General features: G+C 38.5%; 3 protein-coding genes across 7 annotated transcripts; 2 read left to right on the top strand and 1 right to left on the bottom strand.

Annotated features, from left to right (window-relative positions):
• Positions 1-509: 509 nt before the first annotated feature.
• Positions 510-6924, top strand: srsf2b (serine and arginine rich splicing factor 2b). 5 transcript variants are annotated; one of them, XR_013817775.1, is made up of 4 exons: positions 510-1013; positions 4682-5265; positions 6060-6168; positions 6626-6899. XR_013817775.1 is itself a non-coding variant. In XM_079833382.1 (3 exons), exons 1-2 carry the CDS (start codon positions 652-654, stop codon positions 4977-4979), a joined length of 660 nt encoding a protein of 219 aa, XP_079689508.1. In that variant the 5' UTR covers positions 519-651; the 3' UTR covers positions 4980-4991; positions 5146-5273. The 5 variants fall into 5 exon arrangements, 1 of the variants encoding a protein (XP_079689508.1); XR_013817776.1 differs by having other exon boundaries at positions 519-1013; positions 4682-4991; positions 6626-6760; XR_013817777.1 differs by lacking the exon at positions 6626-6899 and having other exon boundaries at positions 519-1013; positions 4682-4991; positions 5146-5265; positions 6060-6463.
• On the bottom strand, positions 6432-14164 carry mettl23 (methyltransferase 23, arginine). Its single transcript, XM_079833359.1, has 6 exons — positions 13305-14164; positions 13126-13230; positions 10882-11119; positions 10715-10799; positions 9009-9159; positions 6432-6755 (listed from the first exon to the last, which is right to left on the bottom strand). Exons 1-6 carry the CDS (start codon positions 13392-13394, stop codon positions 6657-6659), a joined length of 768 nt encoding a protein of 255 aa, XP_079689485.1. The 5' UTR covers positions 13395-14164; the 3' UTR covers positions 6432-6656.
• jmjd6 (jumonji domain containing 6, arginine demethylase and lysine hydroxylase) lies at positions 13637-23736 on the top strand. Its single transcript, XM_079833172.1, has 6 exons — positions 13637-14054; positions 15356-15744; positions 17932-18218; positions 19403-19538; positions 21658-21796; positions 22416-23736. Exons 1-6 carry the CDS (start codon positions 13926-13928, stop codon positions 22545-22547), a joined length of 1212 nt encoding a protein of 403 aa, XP_079689298.1. The 5' UTR covers positions 13637-13925; the 3' UTR covers positions 22548-23736.
• The last annotated feature ends 184 nt before the right edge of the window (positions 23737-23920 follow it).

The following is a 23920-nucleotide window of genomic DNA, read 5'->3' as shown; positions in this document are numbered from 1 at the left end:
ATTTTGTAAATGTGTGTGTGTGTGTGTGTGTGTGTGTGTGTGTGTGTGTGTGTGTATATATATATATATATATATATATATATATATATATATATATATATATATATATATATATATATATATATATATATATATATATATATATATATATATATATATATATATAAATATATATAAATATATATAAATATATATAAATATATATATATATATATATATATATATATATATATATATATATATATATATATATATATATATATATATATATATATATATATATATATATATATATATATATATATATATATATATATATATATATAGTAGTAATAATATGCATTGTTAAGGACTTCATTTGGACATTATAACTGTATAATGTCCAATATCTGCATTTTTGAATGAAAGTAGGCTACATTTATTTTGATGCTAGAATCATGCTAATTCTCTTCCGGGTTTTAGATGAGAGCGTGCACGCGTATTGCGCGAGCTCATTGGTTGTTGTGTTTGCTTCGCGGGGCTGCGCAGCGGAGAGAAGAGGATGCTCGACGGCAACTAGTGTTTGTTTCATAGCTGGAATACGCGAATCGACTCAGTTTGTGGACACCGAGCGAAGTGAATTCTGAAAGTTTGTTGGATACATCCATTAAAATGAGCTACGGCAGGCCTCCACCCGACGTAGAGGGCATGACATCGTTAAAAGTGGATAATTTAACGTATCGCACGTCGCCGGAGACGCTGCGGCGCGTCTTTGAAAAGTACGGCCGAGTTGGGGACGTTTACATTCCCCGAGATCGATACACGAAAGAGAGCCGGGGCTTCGCCTTCGTGCGCTTTCACGACAAAAGGGATGCCGAGGACGCGATGGACGCAATGGATGGAGCGATTCTGGACGGGCGAGAGCTCCGGGTTCAGATGGCCCGCTATGGCAGGCCGCCCGACTCCTACTACGGTGGGCGTCGCGGCGGGGGAGCCGCTAGAAGACACGGCGGACATGGCCGCCGCAGCCGGAGGTAAACAACACCACACCAGACAGAGTTTATCTGTTGTCTTTGTTGCGTCTAGGGTTGTTCCATGTGATTAACGTTACATCGAATTGTTTTTTCTTCTTTATTTTTTATTAGTATAATGCATCAAATAATAAACAGACCGAACAGATAGAACCACTCTACATGAATGAAATAACATCAAATATTCATGTAAAGTTTTACAAACCATAAAAAAAGAGTTATAAACGCATACAGAGGAAACCCTTATGCACCAGTGGCATTACCAAAAAAAAGTTAACAATGTATTTGATTGGAGTTTTAGTTGTATCATTATTAGTGCTGTCAAATCGATTAATCGCGATTAATTGCATCCAAAATAAACGTTTGTTTACATAATATACACCAATAAGGCATAACATTATGACAAGTGAAGTAAATAACACTGATCATCTCTTCATCACGGCTCCTGTTAGTGGGTGGGATATATTAGGCAGCAATGCTGATGTGTTAGAAGAAGCAGGGAAAATGGGCAAGCGTAAGGATTTGAGGGAGTACAAGGACCAAATTGTGATGGCTAGAAGACTGGGTCAGAGCATCTCCAAAACTGCAGCTCTTGTGGGGTGTTCCCGGTCTGCAGTGGTCAGTATCTATCAAAAGTGCTCCAAGGAAGGAACAGTGGTGAACCGGTGACAGGGTCATTGGCGGCCAAGGCTCATTGATGCACGTGTGGAGCGAAGGCTGGCCGGTGTGGTCCAATCACACAGACGAGATACTGTAGCTCAAATTGCTCTAGAAGTTAATGCTGGTTCTGAGACAAAGGTGTCAGAATACACAGTTTGTTGTCCACCGCCGAAAGCACCAACAGATGGCTTGTGAGCATCAGAACTGGACCACAGAGCCATGGAAGAAGGTGGCCTGGAATCACTTTTTTTTTTTTTTTTTTTACATCAATTGGATGTCCAGGTGCGTGTGCATCGCTTATCTGGGGAACACATGGCACCAGGATGCACTATGGGAAGAAGGCAAGCCGATGGAGGCAGTGTGATGCTTTGGGCAATGTTCTGCTGGGAAATCTTGGGTCCTGCCATCCATGTGGATGTTACTTTGACACGTACCACCTACCTAAGCATTGTTGCAGATAGGGTTGGGTACCGAGATCCGGTTCCAATATGGCACCGGTACTTATATAACCGGTATGTACTGGACCGAATCAGAACGCAGATTTCGGTTCCTCATTTCGGTGCCAAAATTCAAACGTGCTTTCGCGCTTTGGCTGAGCCAGAGACACGCTCAGCGCTGGTCACATCACAACTCATGACAACTATTCAGTGTTTTCAACGACATCATGTTTATTTCAGGTTTCAGACATTTAAATGTTCATAAGTACTAGCAAAAAACACACACTGATGTCTATGAAAGCGGCAATGACAATCCTTTCAGACGGTTATAATTTGACTAACGTTACGTGTTTTATTCACATCAGATAAATGCACATTATATAGTAGCTATAGCGTTTACTCTATTCTTCTTCCAGTTCACTGGTCACTTACTTTCATGTATTTCGTGAGACGAGAATGAACTCAAGTGTTGTAAATCCGACAGATCCGATTCTGAGGCGCAAACTAACATGGCGCCGCCCATTGCGCTTTATAGATCAACTAACACACATTCACTCACACATTTGAACATCAGATAGTTCGTGACACAGTTAAGAAGTTTGTGAATATTTTGAATAAAAAGAAAAAACGAAATAAACCCGATACAGCTGAGCTGTCAGCGCTATTGCGGCTGCTGTGTCATGTGAGAAACATGACGCATCGTCATGGAAACATTAAGGCGATGCGGTCTAAAATATTTAGCCAGAGAATATGATCATATTTCAAAATAAAGCTGAAGCTCGAAGCTGGTTAGTAGCAGAGCAAGAATACAGACTAGGCTAACTGCTGTTATTACTGTAACTGTTATTTAGAGTTATATTAGGCTTGTTGTAGTTGGGTTAGGTGGCTATTAGGTTTTACTGTGAATTTGTAAATAAGTCAATTATAATTTGTAAATAAGTCAATTGTGTTTTGTATTTATTTATATTCATACATTTAAGTATACATTAAACTTTTAATAAATGGTTCAATTTAAATAAATAAATAAAAAGTCATTTAATGTCATCCACCTCGTTTTGTGGCCATTTAAAAAAAAAAAAAAAGTATCGTTTCAGGCACCGTTTAGGCACCGGAACCGTTTTAAAAGTATCGGTTTGGCACCGGAATCGAAAAAAACCCAAACGATACCCAACCCTAGTTGCAGACCATGTACACCCTTTCATGGAAACGGTATTCCCTGGTGGCTGTGGCTCTTTCAGCAGATAATGCACCAACATAAAGCAAAAATGGTTCAGGAATGGTTTGAGGAGCACAACAATGAGTTTGAGGTGTTGACTTGGCCTCCAAATTCCTCAGATCTCAATCCAGTCGAGCATTTGTGAGATGTGCTGAACAAACAAGTCCGATCCATGAAGGGCCCCACCTCGCAGCTTACAGGACTTAAAGGATCTGCTGCTAACATTTTGGTGCCAGATACCACAGCACACCTTCAGGAGTCTTGGAACATTCACTGATGCTCCAGAAGGAAACACGATGCAGTAGGAGCATTAAGAATTTGAAATTGCACTTAATTTGTCTTCCGGGAAACATGCAAGTATCTTCTGTTGCTTCTGAAGGGCAGTACTAAATGGAAAAGATATATATTTAAACAAAATAAGAAACATTTGGACCTCTTCATCCTGCTCAAAAGTGTTCACCCCTGGCTCTTAATGCATCGTGTTTCCTTCTGGAGCATCAGTGAATGTTTCAACCTTTTCTAATAGTTGTGTTAAGAGTCCCTCAATTGTCCTCAGTGTGAAAAGATGGATCTCAAAATCATACAGTTCCTGCTGGAGAGGGTTCAAATATGCAAAAGATGCAGGAAAACTGAAGAATGTGCAGGACCTGGAGGATTTTTCTGAAGAACATTGGGCAGTTTAACTGCTCGAGACAAACAAGAGACACATGAACAACCATCACAAAACAAAAACAGCCGTGGCTCATCCAGGGAACGACACACTGTTTTGAGAATCAATGATTTATAAACTTTAGAATGGGTAATTTTAATAAATTTAGCAATTTTTTTTGTCTTGTGGACTATATGTAAAAAAAATTGTATGTAAAATCTTATTCAGGACAGCACTAAACAAAAAATAACATGCATTTTGTGAGATCTCTCTTATTTAGTTAAAACTATTTCACAGATTCTGCAAGTGGTTCACATACTTTTTCTTGCCACTGTATATATTTAAGAAATGTTTTTTATATTTATATATATCAATTATTTATATTTACATATAATATAAATTATCTATTTATGGCATGCAAATATTTAGAAGCGTGCACTGCAGTTTTGTCGTCTGCCTCTTTAAATGCATAAGCTCTTTGAGAATCCATCCTACTTTAATGTTCTCAAAAAAAATGTGTGCTTTCCCCCACGTCGTTCCTCTGTGCTGTTATAGTTGTGGTGTGGATTTCAGTATTCCCATAGAATTAAAATTATTATTAAAACTATCGTTGTCACTCTTGGTGTGAATGGGCCTTATATACTAAATTGAGTGTAAGTGCAGGCCTCTATTGAAATAATCCATGATTTGTCTTTATCTCCACCCATAGTCCGAGACGTCGGAGACGCAGCCGTTCCAGAAGCAGGAGCCGCTCTCGTTCCCGCAGCCGTTCCCGTTACAGCAGGTCACGGTCCCGCTCCTATTCCCGCTCCCGCTCTCGCTCCAAGTCACACACTCCCCGCAAGAGGAAGTCCAAGTCTCCTTCCAGGTCTAGGTCACGTTCTCGATCCAAATCCAGGTCCCGTTCCAGAAGCCGCACACCTGCGTCGAACAGAGGGTCTAAGTCCAGGTCGAGGTCCAAAAGCCAGCCGAAGTCTGCTGGGGAAGAAGGGCCTTCATCATCCTAAAGCTCTTCAGTGGTAAGAAAACGTGTCTGTGCTACAACGATGCACTGGACTGTAGTTCCTTATTCTTTGCAGATGCATCGCATTGGTAAAAATGTGACTTGCAGAGCAGGTTTTGGTTCTGCTTTGACAATGCTGTTGAACTCAATGTGGAATTGTTTCCTCCAAGCTGCTGAATCCAGTATGGCAATGTAAAAGCAGGGCTGTGTGGTGCAGTTTGAGCTGTTAGAGGTGTACCTGCTCCTGTTGGGGTTGCTTTGAAGCAGATGGGTGTTTTGGTGGTGCTGAGGTACGTCTATGAGACAACGGAACAGACAGCGTCCCGCCTTAGGAAAAAAAGTCAAACACAAACTCGCTGCCAGTTGCTTGCTTTAACCTGGAAGTGGGAATGAACATAACACTTGAGTTTATAACTAGCACTGTCGGGCTGCCACTATTAAGGTAGGATGGCATGGCCAAAGTCTAAATCTAACCCGTTTGACTTTGAATGCAAAACAACATGGCAGATGAATCGGTGCAAAGCCGTTTAACATTATGTAACATCAGTTAAATCTAAAATAAACAAACTAACATTATAAGTAGAACCAATACTGTCATTCTGATTGGATGAGACACATTTGAAGCCATTGTAAAATTACCATTATGAGCACATGCGACCGGACGTCATACTGCCCAGGCAATACTGTCAGAATTCTAGTCTTTTGAATGGGATGTCATTAACCCATCACACATTTTATAATTTTTTTTGTGTGTGTATATACATATATATATATAAAATAGAAGTATTTTTGTATAATACGTGTAATTAGTTTTAGTTTTATGGTTAACTGTCCATGTCATCTTGATTATTTCCCCACCTTTCATTTCAATGTTTAGGTGCGTTCACGCCATGTCGTAAGTACGAGATTCCGACTTGTAAAAAGCGCTCACGTCCTGGTAGAACTCGTAATTACAACTGAATTTTGAGAGCTCCGACTTGTACCACACGACCGTCACGTGTTATCTCGTAATTACGACATGGCGCGAACGCGGCATTTCCACGTGTTTCGCCACACGCCTGACCCCTCTTTTGTGTTCTCTCAGGTCCGTCTCATCATGGGGCGATTCTAAATGTGTGACCTCGGTTGGAGCCTGAGGAACCCCCCCGGATTGAAAACGCTGAAATCTACACAAAGGCTACGTGGGCCTAAAGGTCATTATGACAGATTGGCATATTCAAACTGTTCAAGAGTCATACAGCCCTTTTGTTCTTTGTATACATTGTTCCTGTTTTCAGTGAGGTTGTTTTAAATGTGTATGTCCTTTTTAATTCGTTGAGTAGGACGAGCATCACAATTCTATTGGCCTTTAAGGTAAACCCGTTTCGGTGATGGTTCTGAGCGTGACCCTCACGTGTGTCACTTTTGTTAGACTCTGTTTAGAAATGAATTTAGATTTGGCTGCTTTGTTGTTGTTAAAAATCTGCTTTAATCTGCAAACGCATACAACTATTTCTCTGCTTTATTTAAAAATAATTTGGAAAGTATGAATAGCTTTTACTGTATATTACAATCCTGATGTTATTTTTTTTTTTTTAAATAGTACATTTGGCTTTTTTGTGTGGTTATTTGGATTCTAACCCAATGTCTTGTGTATTTTTTGTGCACTAGGCGCAGTTGTCTAGCTGTTGAGTTTTGCTGGTTAGCTGTTAAGATCCGGTGTTGCAGTGCTGAGTGCTTGGCTGTTTCCGGTTTTCTCCAGTTTGCTGCTGTTGCAGGTGTGGTCGAGGTCAAGCAGCATCTGCAACAACAAAAAAATAATATATGGTGGCAAAAGCGCTGTCGTCTGTCAAATTGTGTTACACAGTTTTGGAAAGTTGGAGTATTTTGAACTTTGTTCTGTCTTTTGATTTTTTTTTTTTTGATCTTCAATAAATCAGCTATTAAATACTTTTGTCTTGTGTCATAGCTAAATGTGTTGTTGACTGGGTTATTTCAACTGGCACTTCAAATTTTGGGCTGCCGTTCACTGCAATTGGTAAATGGACTGCATTTATATAGCGCTTTCAACAGACCCATGGCCACAAAAGCGCTTTAAATATTGCCTCACATTCACCCATGGGGACAGGAAAGCTGTCAGTATTGCGTTACTTTTCTAGTAACTTGAAAAAAGTAATCTGAGTACGTAACTTGCGTTACTTGTAATGCGTTACCCCCAACACTTAGCCTAACGTCGTCATACTCAGATTCTAGTCAGAATATGAGTCTGCTACATTGGGCTGTGATTATGGGGCGTTTCAACCGAACCAGGAAAGAAAATGCCTCTGCACTCAATTGGATAGACCTACAACCAATCAGAGCAAAGGAGTAAGTGACGTATTGAGTGACGCATAGTTGTCAACAGAACTCGACTGCACACATGCTGGAAGAAGTAGAAGATGTGTAAAAAGAATTTAAGGGTACACGGATCACCAACAAGATCATTTTTGACAGAAATAGTAAAGGTGATTGCTTATAGGAACAAGTTCTCCGTTTAGGATTAGAACAAATTCAACCCAAGCGCTCTTTGGTGACGTGGATGATTACGTTACTGTTGATCATCTGTCCATCATCGTATAAAGCCTGCCCTGACAATTTGATTGGTCCAAACAGCTCTGGTTCGAGCCTAGTTGCTCCACAACGGATCAAGTCCAGACCGAACTTCCCGACCTCAAATGTTGTGGGCGGGGCTAAGTTCAGCTGGCATCCAGGCTACCCCAACACTGGTTCCACACCAGGGGCCTGTACCATGAAGCCGGTTTAGCTGGCTAGCCAGATATGTTTAAGCTTAGTTTGTGCCAATCCTGGGTTTTAGGTACCATTAAAGTGGTTTGGCTTTTAGCAGAGTTCATCTCCATAGTAACTTATGCTCCACGGCTAACCTGCTCCAGGGCAGGTTATGTTCTGGATAAGAGATATCAAACTGAAATTGGACCAATCAGCTGTGAGCACACCTCTGATGCAATAAAGTCACCCCCCTGTTTCTACTCCAAATTAAAGGTCACTACATAGCAAAAGGTTTTAAAGACTAAAGCGTCTGGCTCTTAAAAATGCTTGTTTATAATATTAATAATTTTGAATGATTTAGATATAATTTATGTAATTATTATACCCTTAATCAATTATACATGTATCATTTTAAATAAATCATTAATAGGCACTTTGTTAAAATTAATATAAATAGCCTATATAAAGGTCATACAAATAAGCTTTAAAATCAATTAATAAAGCTATAAAAATTACTACATGTGAGCTTAAATATTCAATTCTCTCTATATATCAACTAAACTAACTTCATAACTTTTACTTGTATTGACGTATAAGATCTTTCTTTAAGTTGTCCTCTTTCATAGACATCTATTTTGTTCTTCCTGTGTAAATGTGTTTAAATTCTTAATATTTTTCAATCATGTAATATTCTGCAGAAGAGAGAAATGAATATCAGTTTCACTGATCCACAGCGTGTGATTGGCTGTTCACTACTGATGTCACAGCTAAACTCCTAAACTCAGGATCAAAGCCTGAGTTGACAGAGAAAGCTGATGATCAGCATCATGGGACCAACAAAGCCTGAATAGATTGGTTTGGTTTTGTCAACTCGAAACTAATCCTGTAACCCTGAGTTTGTTAAACTACCATCATGGTACAGGCCCCTGCTAAACACCCTCTGGCTTCGCCCCAAACTCTCGCTTTTGGTTGAGCTTGAAAGTGATTGACAGATCTGAGCAAACTGCTGTCAATGTTTAGATGGTGCGAGGCTCAATGTTTACAGTTTTTGGGGGAGATAAACCCATGAATGGCTTACTGATAGTAGTAAATGAACAATAAACTGGGTTAAGCGAATGGATTTTAACAAACTTATTTTAATTTAGTTGAAGTTGTACTAAAATAACTAAACATGAAATAATTAATAAAAACTATATAGACATTAAAAAAACAATACAAATGCACAACAAAATGACTAAAACTTTATGCATATTATATCCAAGTTTATCAGTCACGTATGTTAAAACACCTTTCTTGTTATAATCATCATTTGTACAGTATGATTCCCAGGAAGTGTTGATCCAGCAAGATGGTTTTTGTTTGCATCAAATGTTTCTAGTGGAACATCAATGCACTTCAGATCCCACTTGTGTAACAAGGCATCTATGGACCAGTCCGCACTGCAACAATAGAAATTAAAAGAGTATTCATTTTTAACTAGGCATCTTGGATGGTGAATGATGAATAATATGAATAATAAATGAACCCTATTAATATTACATTTGAGTAAACTGGTTCCTAAAGGGACACATTTTACAAGATTGCTTTTTACAGGGTGCCAACAGTTATGGAAATTACAGAATTTCAAATTGTAATAGAAATCAAATCTTAAGGTTCTGGGGATTTCTATAATATATATATATATATATATATTTTTTTTTTCTTATGTTCATATTTGAGCTACAAATTGCTCTTTGTATGTGTAATCTCTATCAAATTTATTTATAAAATCCTTATAAAATAATACATGTATGGAAGCTTTTTTCTGCCATGGAATAAAAAAAGGATTTTATTTATTTATTTATTTATTTCAATTGCAGTTTGTATCTCATAATTTTGTAAAAAAAAAAAAAAAAGAAGCCAGAATTGCGGGATAATTAATTGAACTTTTCTCGCAATAACTTTAAATGTATAACTCGCAATTCTGAATTCTCATAGAACTGTCAGATATCAACTTCTTGCAAAAGTTGCAATTATCTTGCAACTCTAACTTTATTCTCGCAGTTGCGAGTTTGACTCGCAATTTTAATTTTCTTTCTTAGAATCGTCAGATATACACTTGCAATTGCAAAAAAAGTCAGAATTGCAAGATATAAAGTCACAATTACCTTTTTTTAATTGCAAGTTTATATCTCGCAACTCTGAATTTATTCTCGGAATTGCAAGTGTATGATTTGCATTGTAAGAAAAGAGTCAGAAGTCAGAGTCACCTTTTTAATTTCATTTAAATCTCGCAACAACTGACTTTATTGCAATTGCAAGTTTATGATTCACAATTCAGACTTTTTTCTTAAAATCGTCAGATATATACTTGCAATTGTGAAAAAAGTCAAAATTGTGATAAAGTCGCAATTAACTTTTTTAACTGCAAATCTTGCAACCAACTTTATTCTTGCAATAACTCTAAATGTATAACTCACAATTCGGACTTTTCATAGAATTGTCAGATATCAACTTGCAATTGTGAAAAAAGTACGAATTTCAAGATAAAACGTTTTTAAAAATTTAATTACGAGTTTATATCTCACAACTCTGACTTTATTCTCACAATTGTTATTCTCGCAGTTATGACTATTTCTCACAATTATGAGTTTATAAATCGCAATTCTGACTTTTTTCTTAGAATCAACTTGCAATTGCGAGAAAAGAGTCAGAATTGTGAGAAAGTCACAATTACCTTTTTTAATTACAAGCAACTGCCTTTTTCCTTGCAGTTACTTGCAATTGCGAGTTTATGATTCGCAAATCTGACTTTATTTCACGCAATTGGAGGTAAACATCTGATAATTCTAATAAAAACGTCAGAATTGCAAGATAAAAAGTTGCAATTATCTTTTTTATTCCGTGGCTGAAACAAGCTTCCATACAAATGGACAAGTGATAGACTTTAATTTGTCAGAACCTGGTTTATGGGATTTAAATGTATAGCCGTTTGCTATATGCTTGTTAGATCACCTTCTCTCCTGGTATGTTGTCCAGAATTGAGCATGAGGGTTTCTCCTTACAAGAAAGGAGATGGTCACAAGCACGTCTTCAAAATCTGTCCAAACCAGTGTTTTGATTAATGTTCAGAAACCTGTGTAACATTTAAGCAGAGGATAAACCATGAAAACAATCCTCACCTTCCGGTTCATAGAATACATCTGATCCCAGGATAATATCTAGAGGTGGCAGAGAGAGGAGCTCCGGCGATACCCGTCCCCAGGTGAGTCCGACTACAGGCACACTGGGGAGGTTATTGACGTCGCAGGAGCGCCTGCAGTTCCTCAGACAGAGGGGAAGTTCAGCACTGTCTGACAAAATCACATGAGCGCCACACTTGGCAGCAACCACACCAGGCAAACTCACCCCGGCACCGAGCTGCAACACAAACGGACACCGTTTATTACCCTCCTGTTGGGTCGTGGGTCAATCTGACCCAAATTCGGCCCAAGTTTTGATACATAGATGCGTATTGGAAAAGCTGTAAAAAATTTGGTGATTACGAGGTCCACTCTCTATATTGTCAATACTGTAGGAAATACAAAGCACAGTTCAAACCGAAGTCACTTTCAAATCAAGCATGTGATCAATGAAACCTGTGAGGGTAAAATTTTGTCATAACGCGAAATTCCTAAAAACCTAATCTTCAGTGTATTCCGGTTCAAATTGATACAGTTCAGGATCTGCACCAAAGTAAATTTCTTCTGAATCGTCTCTCAGAAATGTCTCCATGGTTACAAGGAACGCTCTCTGTGCAAGCAGGTTGTCACGTTGGTTATGTTGACAGAAGTTAGGCTATTCTCAGGCGCTGTGTAAGATCATTGTGCCGCTGCACTCATGGGACAACAGCACAGTTCCTTGATTATTATGCAGGAATGAGAGTATAGTTCCTAGCCATATCAGTCTAGAAAATCGCAACTTTTACATCGGTCTTAGTACACGATGTAACTACAGAAGAGTCAAGTTTTAAATGGGAAAAATATTGAAACTCTTTGGTCATTTTTTTTTTGAGAGGCTAACAGTCAAATCAGATTCAATGATCTATGCTAAGCTATGCTAAAAGTGCTACCGCCAGACCCAGAAATCGGCTGAATGGATTCGTAAATGGTAAAACGCAACTGTTTAACTCAAGGGGAGTTGGAAAATGAGCCTATTTTCAAAAATAGTGGAATGCTCATTTAAAGCCGCCTCAAACGGCTCGAAGTACCTTAAAGTGACAGCAGCCTAATAAACCTGCTGCTATCTGTCATGTTCACCAAAAAACAAAAGAGAATCACTTTTCTTCTCTTGACTGAATAATTTATGTTACTTTAATTGTAAGTATTAATCTGTATTTATTTTTTTACAATGAAGACCATACAGTGTTATTTATATTTGATTACTTTAATTTTCTTACCTGAATAGGCTACTAATGTTAGACCCACCTGAAAAACTTAAAGCCATGTTTATTTAATTTGTCTCTTTATTTCATTGTATTTATTTATGCTATTGTTTGCAGTTTGTTTGTTCTTATTTTAATACTGACTGTTTACTTCTGTTTATTTTGTGTAAATGTAGTTCAATGATTCAAGTAAAGCCTCCCTGTGCTGTGTGTAAGCTATTGCAACACAATTACCCAAAATATAAAAAATAAATATGGGTAACACTTTACAATAAAGTTTCATTTGTTAACATTAGTTAATGTATTAACATGAACTAACAATGAGCAATACATTTGTTAAGAGTATTCATTAATATTTGTTAATGTTGGTTAATAAAAATACAGCTGTTTATTGTTTGTTCATGTTACTTCACAGTGCATTAACTAATGCTAACAAATACAACTTTTTGTTTTTAATAATGAATGAGTAAATACTGAAATTAACATGTACTAAGATTAATAATTGCTTTTATTGTTCATGTTAAGTAAATGTGTTAAACAAATGAAACCTTATTGTAAAGTGTTACCAAATTATGAGACACCAAACTATCTGTATGACAGTATATATGGATTTATAGTTTTCCCTGTGGTACCGAAAATGGTTATCGAATATCGATATTTTTCAAGGTCTCGTATCGAAGTTGGAGATACCAGTATCGTGACAACACAAGAGAGAACTCAGATGTTTTCTCCTGAAGGTCATTTTGATTAAACATTGACAAAAAAATAAATAAAAAAGAAACATATGCATTGTTCAAAATAAGATCTATAATAAGCATTTAGAAAATAGATTAATTTCATTCATGCCAATGTCAACACAGGACTTGAGAAAAAAGTTGTTTTGCATAACTAATAGAGGGGGTATGACCCATTTAATTCATGAATGTGAACATGAATTGAATCAACAAAACAGATAAGTTGTGCGTGTGTGTGTGTGTGTGTGTGTGTGCGTGGGATGTAATACCTCGAGAACAGTCTTGTTTTGTAGTTCCTCTCTTGCCATCCACACATACTGTGACAGCACCACCGCACAGGGCCAAACATACATGCCATATTGTGGATCAAGAACCTGGAATAAATTACAATATTTACTGTCAAATCATTGACAAATTATTTATATTGGTGTTACAAACTTTGCTGTACCTCAGGGATAGACACAGTCAATGACTGAGAGTCTTCACAGTCCTGAAATGTGAATGATTTCTCTATTAACGTGTGAGAAGATTCACTCATTGCCCTTTCTGATGTTTTTGTACCACATTTTCAGCTTTCTAAAACAATTCCAAATCCATTTAGCCAATAATACTAGCACGTTTAGGCGGCCTCTTTCTCTGGTGATGTCCTATTGGATCTTAGTTTGCGCGGACAGTGACTCGCACACTCGACAGCCAATCGGCTGTCAATTTGAAAGTACAATGTGAAAGAGCCAGCCAATCAGATTCTTAGAAACGCGTACGGGGCGGGAGATCAGCTACACGGTTAGATTGCGCCATACGGCGTGAAAGAAGCTTGCTGCCGCCAGGTTATCTAACTTTAGTTTATTGCCGAACCCTTCAGTATATCAACCTCCAGCCTCTCTGAAATAAACATAACTTGATTCCTGTCTCGCGTACACTACTGTCGGCAGCAAAATAACTGCACACACATCTACAAGGCCTCCAGCGACTGACTAGCCTCTCCATAGACTTTCATTGCATTGGACGTAGCAATAGCACGCGGGCTAAAAGCGTCGCCCGAAGACAAGACGTGTCGAAACGCTGAAGAATGAACCATAAGAGTAAGAAACGGATCAAAGAAGCGAAGCGGAGCGCCAGACCCGAGCTGAAGGACTCGAGCGACTGGACCAAGCACGATTACTGCGAGAGCTTTGATCTGTCGCACAGGACCGTGAAGGTAACCCTGCGGTTTATGTTGAGTAACGGGTGGCGCAGGCGTTACACGTCGCAGACACCCGTAGAGATTGTGTTGTCGTTTAGTTTGTTGTTGAAGTTACACAAGCATGTGGCCATATCGCGTGCTTGTGTAACGACAGCCAGTGTCTACGCTGGTCGCCGCACGTACACACTTCCTCGTGCAGAAAGAGACACTTTAAAAGTGTATTGTTGCTTGCATAATGCATACACAATAAATGACCATGGTTTTTGCACTTGTACCATGGTATTGCCATGTGATACTATTACTGTACTGCTGTATCTAGATAGCTATGTATCAAATATAACATATTATAGTCTCTACATTCTTAAAGGGATAGTTCACCCAAAATGAAAACTATCCCATGATTTACTCACCCTCAAGTCATCCTAGGTGTATATGAGTATGACATTCTTCTTTCAGACGAATAAAATCTGAGTTATATTAAAAAATGTCCTGGCTCTTCCAAGCTTTATAATGGCAGTGAGTGGAAGCCTAAAAAAGTGCATCCATCCATTATAAAAGTGCTCCACACGGCTCCGGGGGGTACATGAAGGCTTTCTGAAACAAATCGAATAATATCCATATTTTTTATGGATAAAGTAAAATATCTATATCTTCCTTACACGGAAGCCTTGATGAATGTTCAGTTTTTAAAATGCCAGAAATCCTGAAATTTAGTTATTTTAATTGTAATCATAATTATTTTAGTTACTTATTTTTATCCACAGACCCTTCTAGTTTCTGTTAAATAAAACAAAAAATTGAAAAGGAAACAAAGCAAACAGCTTTGGAGTCAAAAAGGTTGAGAACAACTGCTGTAAAACTATGTATTGTTAAATTTGTTGTAAAAGAACATGCATTATTGTCTTCATGTAGCCGTTTTCCATACAACAGTAGTTCAAGTCGCTATGGCTGCATCTGAAATCACATACTTCCCCACTACATAGTAGGAGAAAAAACGCATTAGAAGAGTAGGGTCTGAATTCACAGTACTGATAAAACAGTAGGCAAAAAGTCCTCAGATGACCTACTTTTTCTCAGGGGACCTTTTAAAGGTTTTGGCTTGATCTGGAGTATTAAACCTTTCTATGTAATTGATTTGACCTTTGTTTTAATCTAAAGGTTGAATTTAACTGCATTCAGGAACATGATTCCAGTTCCTTTTTCATGGTAGTCCACGGGCCTTCAACTTATAAATGCTCTGACATTAATGTATGGTGTTCTGTAAAGCTGCTTTGAAACGACATTGATTGCTAGAGGCTCTATTTGTCTTTGTCCAGGACAACGTGGAGCGAGTGGACACCCAGCGCCTCAGTCCAGAGGAGTTCATCCAGCGCTTTGAGAAGCCGTATAAGCCCGTCGTTCTGCTCAACTGCCAGGAGTCGTGGCCCGCGCGGGAAAAATGGACCTTGGAGCGACTCAAGCGCAAGTACCGCAACCAGAAGTTCAAATGCGGCGAGGACAACGATGGCTACTCTGTCAAGATGAAAATGAAGTACTACGTGGAGTATTTGGAATCGACCCGTGATGACAGCCCCCTCTACATCTTTGATAGCAGTTATGGCGAGCACGCTAAGCGCCGCAAGCTTTTGGAGGACTACCAGGTGCCTGTTTTCTTCAGGGACGACCTCTTTCAGTTTGCAGGGGAGAAGAGACGCCCACCGTACAGGTAACACATCCTTTTTATCCATCACTTTTCAGTTTCATCTTTGCTGATTTAATAAAAACGGAAGTTAAACAAGCGGCTAATGCCACTCTCTGGCCACAGATTAGCTAGACTTTGGTGTCCCATTCATTTAAAAAGCATGAGGCACAAACCCAATGTTTTTTGTTTGCTTTTTTGTTGTGAGAAGTATTAAAAATTAAATTATTACTTAGAACAATGTAATATAGCATGAAAAGTTGGTAGTTTAAACATATAACATTTTACGTTTATTTCTAGAAATTAAAGCGTTAAAATTAATACTGTTTTTAGACCTATTCTTATAATATAATTAGATAATTAGAACTTTATTGATCCCCAAAGTGGAAGTTCAATATATTATAATAATAATATGTTAGTATTACATTTGTAGAAAAGGGGTAAATAATATATTATATAATTGTTGTTGATATTTATTATACTAAAGGGGAAAACAATATATCATATAGACATTATGAAATAAATGTTTTTCTCCAAGACACATTGGCCATAATTATTGGCACCCTTTTATTAAATACTTTTTCAACCTCATTTTGCCAAGATAACGGCTCTGAGTCTTGTTCTATAAGAACTGATGAGTTTGGAGAACACCTGACAAGAGATCAGAGACCATTCCTCCATACAGAATCTCTCAAGATCTTTCATATTCACAGATCCATGTTGGTGCATCTTCTCTTCAGTTCAGCCACTCATCCTCTATAGGGTTCAGGTCAGGGGACTGGGACGGCCATGGCAGAAATTTCATTTTGTGCTCATTGACATTTTTGTGTTGATTTTGATGTTTGTTTTGGATTATTGTCCTGATGGAAGATCCAACCAGCAACCATGGCCCATTATAAGATTTCTAGCAGAAGCCGTCAGGTTTTGATGTTTTATCTGCTGGTATTTGCTGGAATCCATGATGCCATGAATCTGAACAAGATGTTCAGGACCTCCAGCATCAGAACATTTTCCATCTGTTGTCCACTCAAACTCTCCTTCAGAACATCTTCAGTTGATTGGAACTTCTTAATTATTGCCCTGATGGTGAAAATGGGGATTTTCGATGCTTTAGCTGTTTTCCTACAGCCACTTTCTATTTTGTGAAGCTCAACAATCTTTTGCTGCACATCAGAACTATATTCTTTGGTTTTACTCATTCTGATGATGATTAAGGGAATTTGGCCTTTGTGTTTCATCATATTTACACTCCTGTGGAACAGGAAGTCATGGCTGGACAATGTCATGCTCCTAGTCACCTTGGTATGCTAAAAATGTAAATATTAATGGGAATATACTTCAGAGATATTTTTATTATAAAAAAAATTCTAGGGGGGCCAGTAATTATGGCCAATGTGTTTTGGAGAAAAAGCATGTATTTCATAATGTGATTTCCCCCCACTTTCAATTTTTTTACTTCAATGAAAGGTTAGCTTTTTGTGGAATTTTAAAATGAAAGATCAAAAGGATAAACAGTGCAGATTTATTTTTACAGCCATCTTTGATCATATTTACCAGGGAGGCCAATAATTCTGAGCACAACTGTTTAACATAAGCACCGCATAAAAAGAATAGCAATTGTACAGTGAGAGATTTACAAGATTATTTACAAGTCATTACTTTTACAATTAATTGAAACTGCATTTAAAAAATATTTTGATGCGAAAATTTTAATGAAATTATATAACAGTCGACCTCTAATATAATGTAAAATAATATATTATAAAATTATTTGTTTTATATTTATTACATTTGTTGAAAAGAGGAAAAATCAAACCAAATAATCAGTCCCTTAAAGGGGAAATATAATGTAATAATAATGATAATAAACTTTATTTAATACCTCCCAAAAGAGGAAATGTATTGATAATATTATATAGTGTTATTAAAAAGTATAATATAAATATTTTGGTTATTTATTTAGTGGTACTACATTTGTCGAATAGGGAGAAAAATAATATAATAGAAGTTAATTTGATTGAGCCCACAAATATGAAATTCACAACAATGGAATATAATTGTTTTTGTTATTTATTAATTATATTTGTTGAAAAGGGAAAAGTAATTTTTTGGGTTTATATGCGTTTTAGACCCTAATTGTACCCTACGGGTGGACAGTAGCTAACAGTTCATGTGTTTTCAGTCCATTTAGGCTATTTTTCACTGTTCACCCAGGTGGTTTGTGATGGGTCCTTCCCGCTCTGGAACAGGCATCCACATCGACCCGCTCGGCACGAGTGCGTGGAACGCCCTGGTTCAGGGCCACAAGCGCTGGTGCCTGTTTCCCACCCACACGCCCCGTGAGCTCATCAAGGTGACGCGAGAGGATGGGGGCAACCAGCAGGACGAGGCCATCACCTGGTTCAACGTCATCTATCCCCGCACACAGCAGCCCACCTGGCCAGCCGAATTCAGACCCCTGGAGGTGCTGCAGCACCCTGGAGAGACTGTGTTTGTGCCCGGTCAGTTACTGCACTCAGCACCTACATAGGTCTTTACTAGGAACAATGACTAGTGTATGTGTGCACTTTATGTACGTCTTCTGTATTCAACCTTTTTAGTTATTTAGTTGTTTCTTTGGATGATGTCAAACAGATTTGGGTAATTGCACAAGGCAGAATGTCTACAGCTGGCGTTGATTCTGGGTTTTATACTTGCAAAATGTGTATGCAATCAGAGCACACTGAGCATAATACTGCATCCCACAATGCAGTGCGCAGATTTTACTTCATTTCACAACTTCTGAAGTCATAAATAGGAACAGTGTTTTTCCGTCCCAAATGTGCATACATGCCCTTTCATTATGCATCTATTTTCTTGGGCCGGTTTTAAAGTGTTTGACCGACATTTTAGACTTGTTCCACCATTTTGTGCTTGAGTAGATTATCAGTTGAAATGTGTGAATATGTATTAATATGGTATTAATATAATCTTAATATGTAATTATGAGTTTGGCTAACCTCAGTGCTGAAGTGGAAAGACGTGTCTTCTGAACAATGCCTCTACATGAGCCTAAACCACATGGTATTTATGAGACTGGAAAGGAGCCCATACTCGCTGTTCAGGCTTTGCTAGATTTGTTAATTTGATGTAGGCATTTCACAGACTCCATCTGAGAGTAATTTAGCTGCTTATTTTAGTGTAAAACAGAAGGTATTAGTATGAAAGTGGGTGAAGTGCAGAAGCCTTCTACTCTCAAGAGCTATTTTCCTAAAAAGAGATGGAGGAAAATGCAAAAAAGACTCACAGGATGGAATGTGAACAAAACTGAGAACACAAAAAAGACATACAAATGGTATTTATTTGTTCACAGCATTTATTTACATTTAGCAGTTGCTTTCATCCTAAGGTAGCAATATTAGAGTCCAAATTACTTTGCACTGATAACCTTTTATATATTTGACAATTTATGTAATTATGCAAATTGTATTTGCAGCACTGATTGTATTATAAAGTTCTAGCATTTTAAAATCATTTTTCAAATTAATTATACCCAAGCAGCATAGATACGGTTGTAATGTCGTTCAAATCCATAGCTTCCACCTAGTTTCAACCACAATTTGGTCAGAATAATGACTGGTGTTTTGCGTACCCATTCATGCAGCCCTAATTGGGATTGAGGTGCATGTGTTATGTTTTTTCATAGGTGGATGGTGGCATGTCGTCCTGAACTTGGACAACACTATTGCTGTGACCCAGAATTTTGCAAGCACCACCAACTTCCCTATCGTGTGGCACAAGACAGTGCGAGGTCGGCCCAAACTCTCTAGGAAGTGGTATCGGTAAGACCCTGCTCTGTCTGATATCTGTACAACGACGACTTACACTTCATTCATTTTTTTTTTTATTAAAGAGATTTTTATTTTTGCTACTTTTCAAATGGCTTTTAAGTATAGATTTTATTGTATAAGCCTTGTTTTAGAGGCATAGGGTCGGTTGTAAAATCCTACATCGGAAGACATGAGATTTTGCATCAGGGTTATTATTATTAGCTGCTTTTCCACCGTTGGGCCAAACCGTTCTCGTTGCTTAACCACTTAAATTCGGGGGGGCACGTTACTGGGCCGACAATTAGGCCATTTTATGCCGTTAAACTCTGGGAAAGTTTTCAGTGGTCCAGTAATCTAATTCATTCAAACAGTCCAAAACAGCAGTCCAGTGTGTGCTTTGCTTTAAAACACGAGCTCTGTTGTATTTTGTGATTTGTGTCTGAAGAGCGCAATATTGGTGACGTACCGGAGTCGTACAGTAAGCGCGTAAGCGTCTGATGCACAAACAACAACCCATGTATATGCGCAGTCTTGATCACTGATCTCATGCTGCATTCATGTACAGACAAACATTACATTTGCGTTGTTTCCGCAGACACTCGGGAAGGATAATGTTTGGTTTGTCATGTGTACTATGTTGTTGTGTTTAGTGATCGTAGGTTTCTGCAGTCAAGCATCTCCGTGTGGTCCTGTTCGGTATCGCAGCTTGACTCTAAAATTAAAACATCTCGTTGTTGTTCCTCTGTACACACACTATACACTGAATTCTGTATTCTGTAGTTTTTTTAAATGTAATGTTTTTTTTATGGGTGCTTGGGTGTGTATAATTGTATTATATAATATAATTAAATGGACTCCTTATATTTGGTGTCCTTTTGGAGTCTCCAATGATCCTTGAAGTTTTGTGATTGTTTACTTTGCTGGATATAGCAAATGATGACAAAATGAATGTGTTTAAAGGAACACGGCACTTTTTTTGAAAATTATTTTCAGCATTCAGTCGATCTCTGGGTCTGGCGGTAGCACTTTTCGCATAGATCATTGAATCTGATTAGACCGTTAGCATCTCGCTCAAAAATGACCAAAGAGTTTCAATATTTTTCCTATTTAAAACTTGACTCTTCTGGAGTTACAGAATCTGCTGTGCCAGCCAGCCGAGGGTATGTTGTCATCAATAAGTGAAAGCAATGTGTATTACTATGGTAGTCCAAGTCGAATATTCAATGAAAAAGTCATCCCTTACATCCCAAAAACACAAACACAGATCTCATCAACAACTCGATAGCACGGGCACGACAGACCAACTAACGAACATATTACAATTATGACAAGATTAGAGGGTTCTACTGATCACAAAAAGAGGAACCAAAGGAAGCAAACATATATTAGGAGTTTATTGTCTTATTTTTCGGACACACTCTAGGAGCTGACGCTTGAAACACAGTGGAGAGATTTAGACGCTCCAGGGTTATACGATGTGGAAATGAATGGGTCTCTATTATCGCTAAAGTGATCGACAATACGATCACTAATGGACAAGCAAGCAAACATGACACACGAGCATATACAAGCAAAAGCCAGCATATATTAGTTCTGTGTAAAAAAAACAGAATCAATGTTACTCGCCTATCGAGAAGAAATAAAGCAACCTCGGCCTTCGCTCCCTGAGTTCTCTCCTGTGCTGGAAAGCTGATACTTCTTGCCTGACCGTAAGCCTTCTTTTGTTCCACAGACGTCTTCCACTTTAGTTTTTTATCTGCCATCTCTCTCTTTCTGTTGTCGCTCGGCTAATGTCCGTCCTGTGTCGTGTCTTTTGAATAATGACGTGCACGGAGCGCTCTCTTCTCCCCGCCATTAGTAGACACGCCCTACACTGCTGATTGGCTATAAGTTTATTTTGGTACTCGGCCGGAGAACCTTTTCTAAAGCAGTTTTGAAATACCACTTACCCCACCTTTAACAGACATAGGGGAATCATTGTCAGCAAAAGAAATTAGATGTGCAAAAATAAAGTTTTATTGTGTAATTTCCAGTCAAGCTGTAAGTGTGACAGGATGTCTTTACAAATGTGATTGATTATTTTGGTTATTTGAATGGGTTCCTCCTGACGTTGTTTCGTTGTTTGTCTCAGGATTCTGAAACAGGAAAGGCCAGATATTGCTGCTCTGGCAGATAAAGTGGATCTGCAGGAATCAACGGGCATCGCCTCAGACAGCTCCAGTGACTCCTCGTCCTCTTCGTCCTCCAGCTCCTCCGACTCTGGTTCAGAGGTACGTCATGTTCCTCTAGATCCACACACGCACTCATACACCTGAGTCCTGACATTAGCTGTTAAACACCTCCATCAGATACACCTGTTCACAGACAGACCCATGTGACCGAGCTCCACATCTAACTAGGCCTGGTGACATTTTGATGGCATTGTTTTCATTGGCATTGATAATTGATTCGATTAAACTTTTTAAAGCACTTCTGCGTTCAGTAACCATGTGAGCAGATGGTGAAAACACTGGCTGTACAGTCAACAGACACTAGAGGGCGCACTCAAATCACACTGAACTGTCAACACACTACTATCTAACTCAACCAGGCCATGCCCCTTTCTTTTGGAAATGATTTGGGCGGGAATTATATGAATATTAAATGACGAATATTGTTTCAGGGAGTTTAGAAACAGTGACACTGATATAGAGAATAGCTCCCTCTGGAGGGACATTAAACACTAAAGAAATATAAAAGTATAATCTTTTTAATGCGAGAAATAAGATGCAATATGAAACTCAAAATTAATCAAGGTGTGTTTTCTGCAGTAAAAATTGCAATGATGATATCATGTTTTCATGAAATTTTGGCATTCTTTGTTGAGCGCATTTGTCTTTCTTCCCGAAGGCTGACTCGGGCTCTGAGGGTGATGCCATGACCCATCGCAGAAAGAAGAGGAGAACCTGTAGCCTGATGGGAAACGGTGACATCACAAGCCAGGACGACTGCGTGAGCAAAGAGCGCAGCTCGTCCCGGTGACGTCTCGCTCGACACCATCGCCGTCTCCTGGACCGTGAAACGTCCGTCACCCTCATGACAACAAACTCGGCCTTAGTGCGCTTTTTGAGATACACAAGAACAAACCATCCAAATATGTGCTTGCTGGAGGAAAGAAGGAAACCCCTTCTCGTGTTGCCTTTGCTGATGTCAGACTCTAGGCGGGAAGCTTGACGTCCCAGTGCCAAGTTAATGATGCCGTTTTTATATTTCACAGGGGTTATGCTCAGATTCGTGTCGTCTGAGGTAATACGGTTGGACCTGATGTGTAATGCTGCCTTTAGCTCTTTGAACCTAGAAAACAGATTATTTTATTACCGATTCTAATGTACTTAAACGTGGCTTTCTCTCTCTCTCTCGGTTAGCCACACGGCTGTGATTTGTCCTCCCTTTTTTCTCTGAATCATTAAGTCACACAGTTTTAGATAAGAATTGTTTGAAAACCTCTAGCTTTCTTCAGTCGTAACTACTATGAATGCCGTGTTCAGCCTGGTTTAGCCCTTCACACAGTTCATTAGCGGTGAGTTCAGTGGTTAAATTAGCACATTTGTGGCATTTGACTGAAATACGAGGTGTTTTTCTTTTTATAACCCTTCTGCATATGTGAAACACTAGAGGGCGCTAATGCTTATTTATTATAAACAGTGCACTATGAGCCACACAGAACAGGGGGATTTCCTGTGGAAGGGAAAAAGTGAATAGCCTGTAATGTCTTAAAGTTTTGAATTCATTTTTTAACAGAAGGTAATGGCGTAACGTAAGATGTTGTGACCTACATTTGTTTTAGGGCTACAATAATAGACTTTTATGTTGTGATGGGCGTGAGGCGTTTAATGGTCAGAGTGAGTGTTGTTGAAATGTTTGTGACGGTAACCACGTATAACGCATCAAGAAGAAAGATGTGGTAAAGAAGTGCCTATTTTTACCTGATGTTGGTTGCTTTGAGCGCTCATATTTCTCCTCATATCTCATCTCTCACAGCTGCGGTTTTGAATGGCAAATATTACACTTTAAAACAATGGACTGTACTCCTACATGTCACTCCAGATCTTCTCATTTCAGCTCCTCATGTTCTGTCTTCAGCTCTGGCACGGTCATGTGACACCTCAATGTTGCTGAGATCAAAACTACATGAATACTGATGATTGTTTAATAAAAGTTTCTATGTATTTGTCTTGGTCCAGTGTCTTTGCATGTTACATATTGTCCAGGGTGTGATGTTACCATGGCTGATTGATTACTTTTGAGCCTTACATAACCGTAATTGCTCTTAATGCGTCATTGTGGTTATTTATGATATGGTAAATTCAAAAGAAGTGACGCACCAACCACGTAGACAAGTGGACTTATGAATA

Source organism: Gobio gobio (genome assembly GCF_949357685.1).
Source record: "Gobio gobio genome assembly, chromosome: 1".
Taxonomy (NCBI): Eukaryota; Metazoa; Chordata; class Actinopteri; order Cypriniformes; family Gobionidae; genus Gobio; species Gobio gobio.
This window is presented reverse-complemented; position numbering and strand designations above follow the sequence as displayed.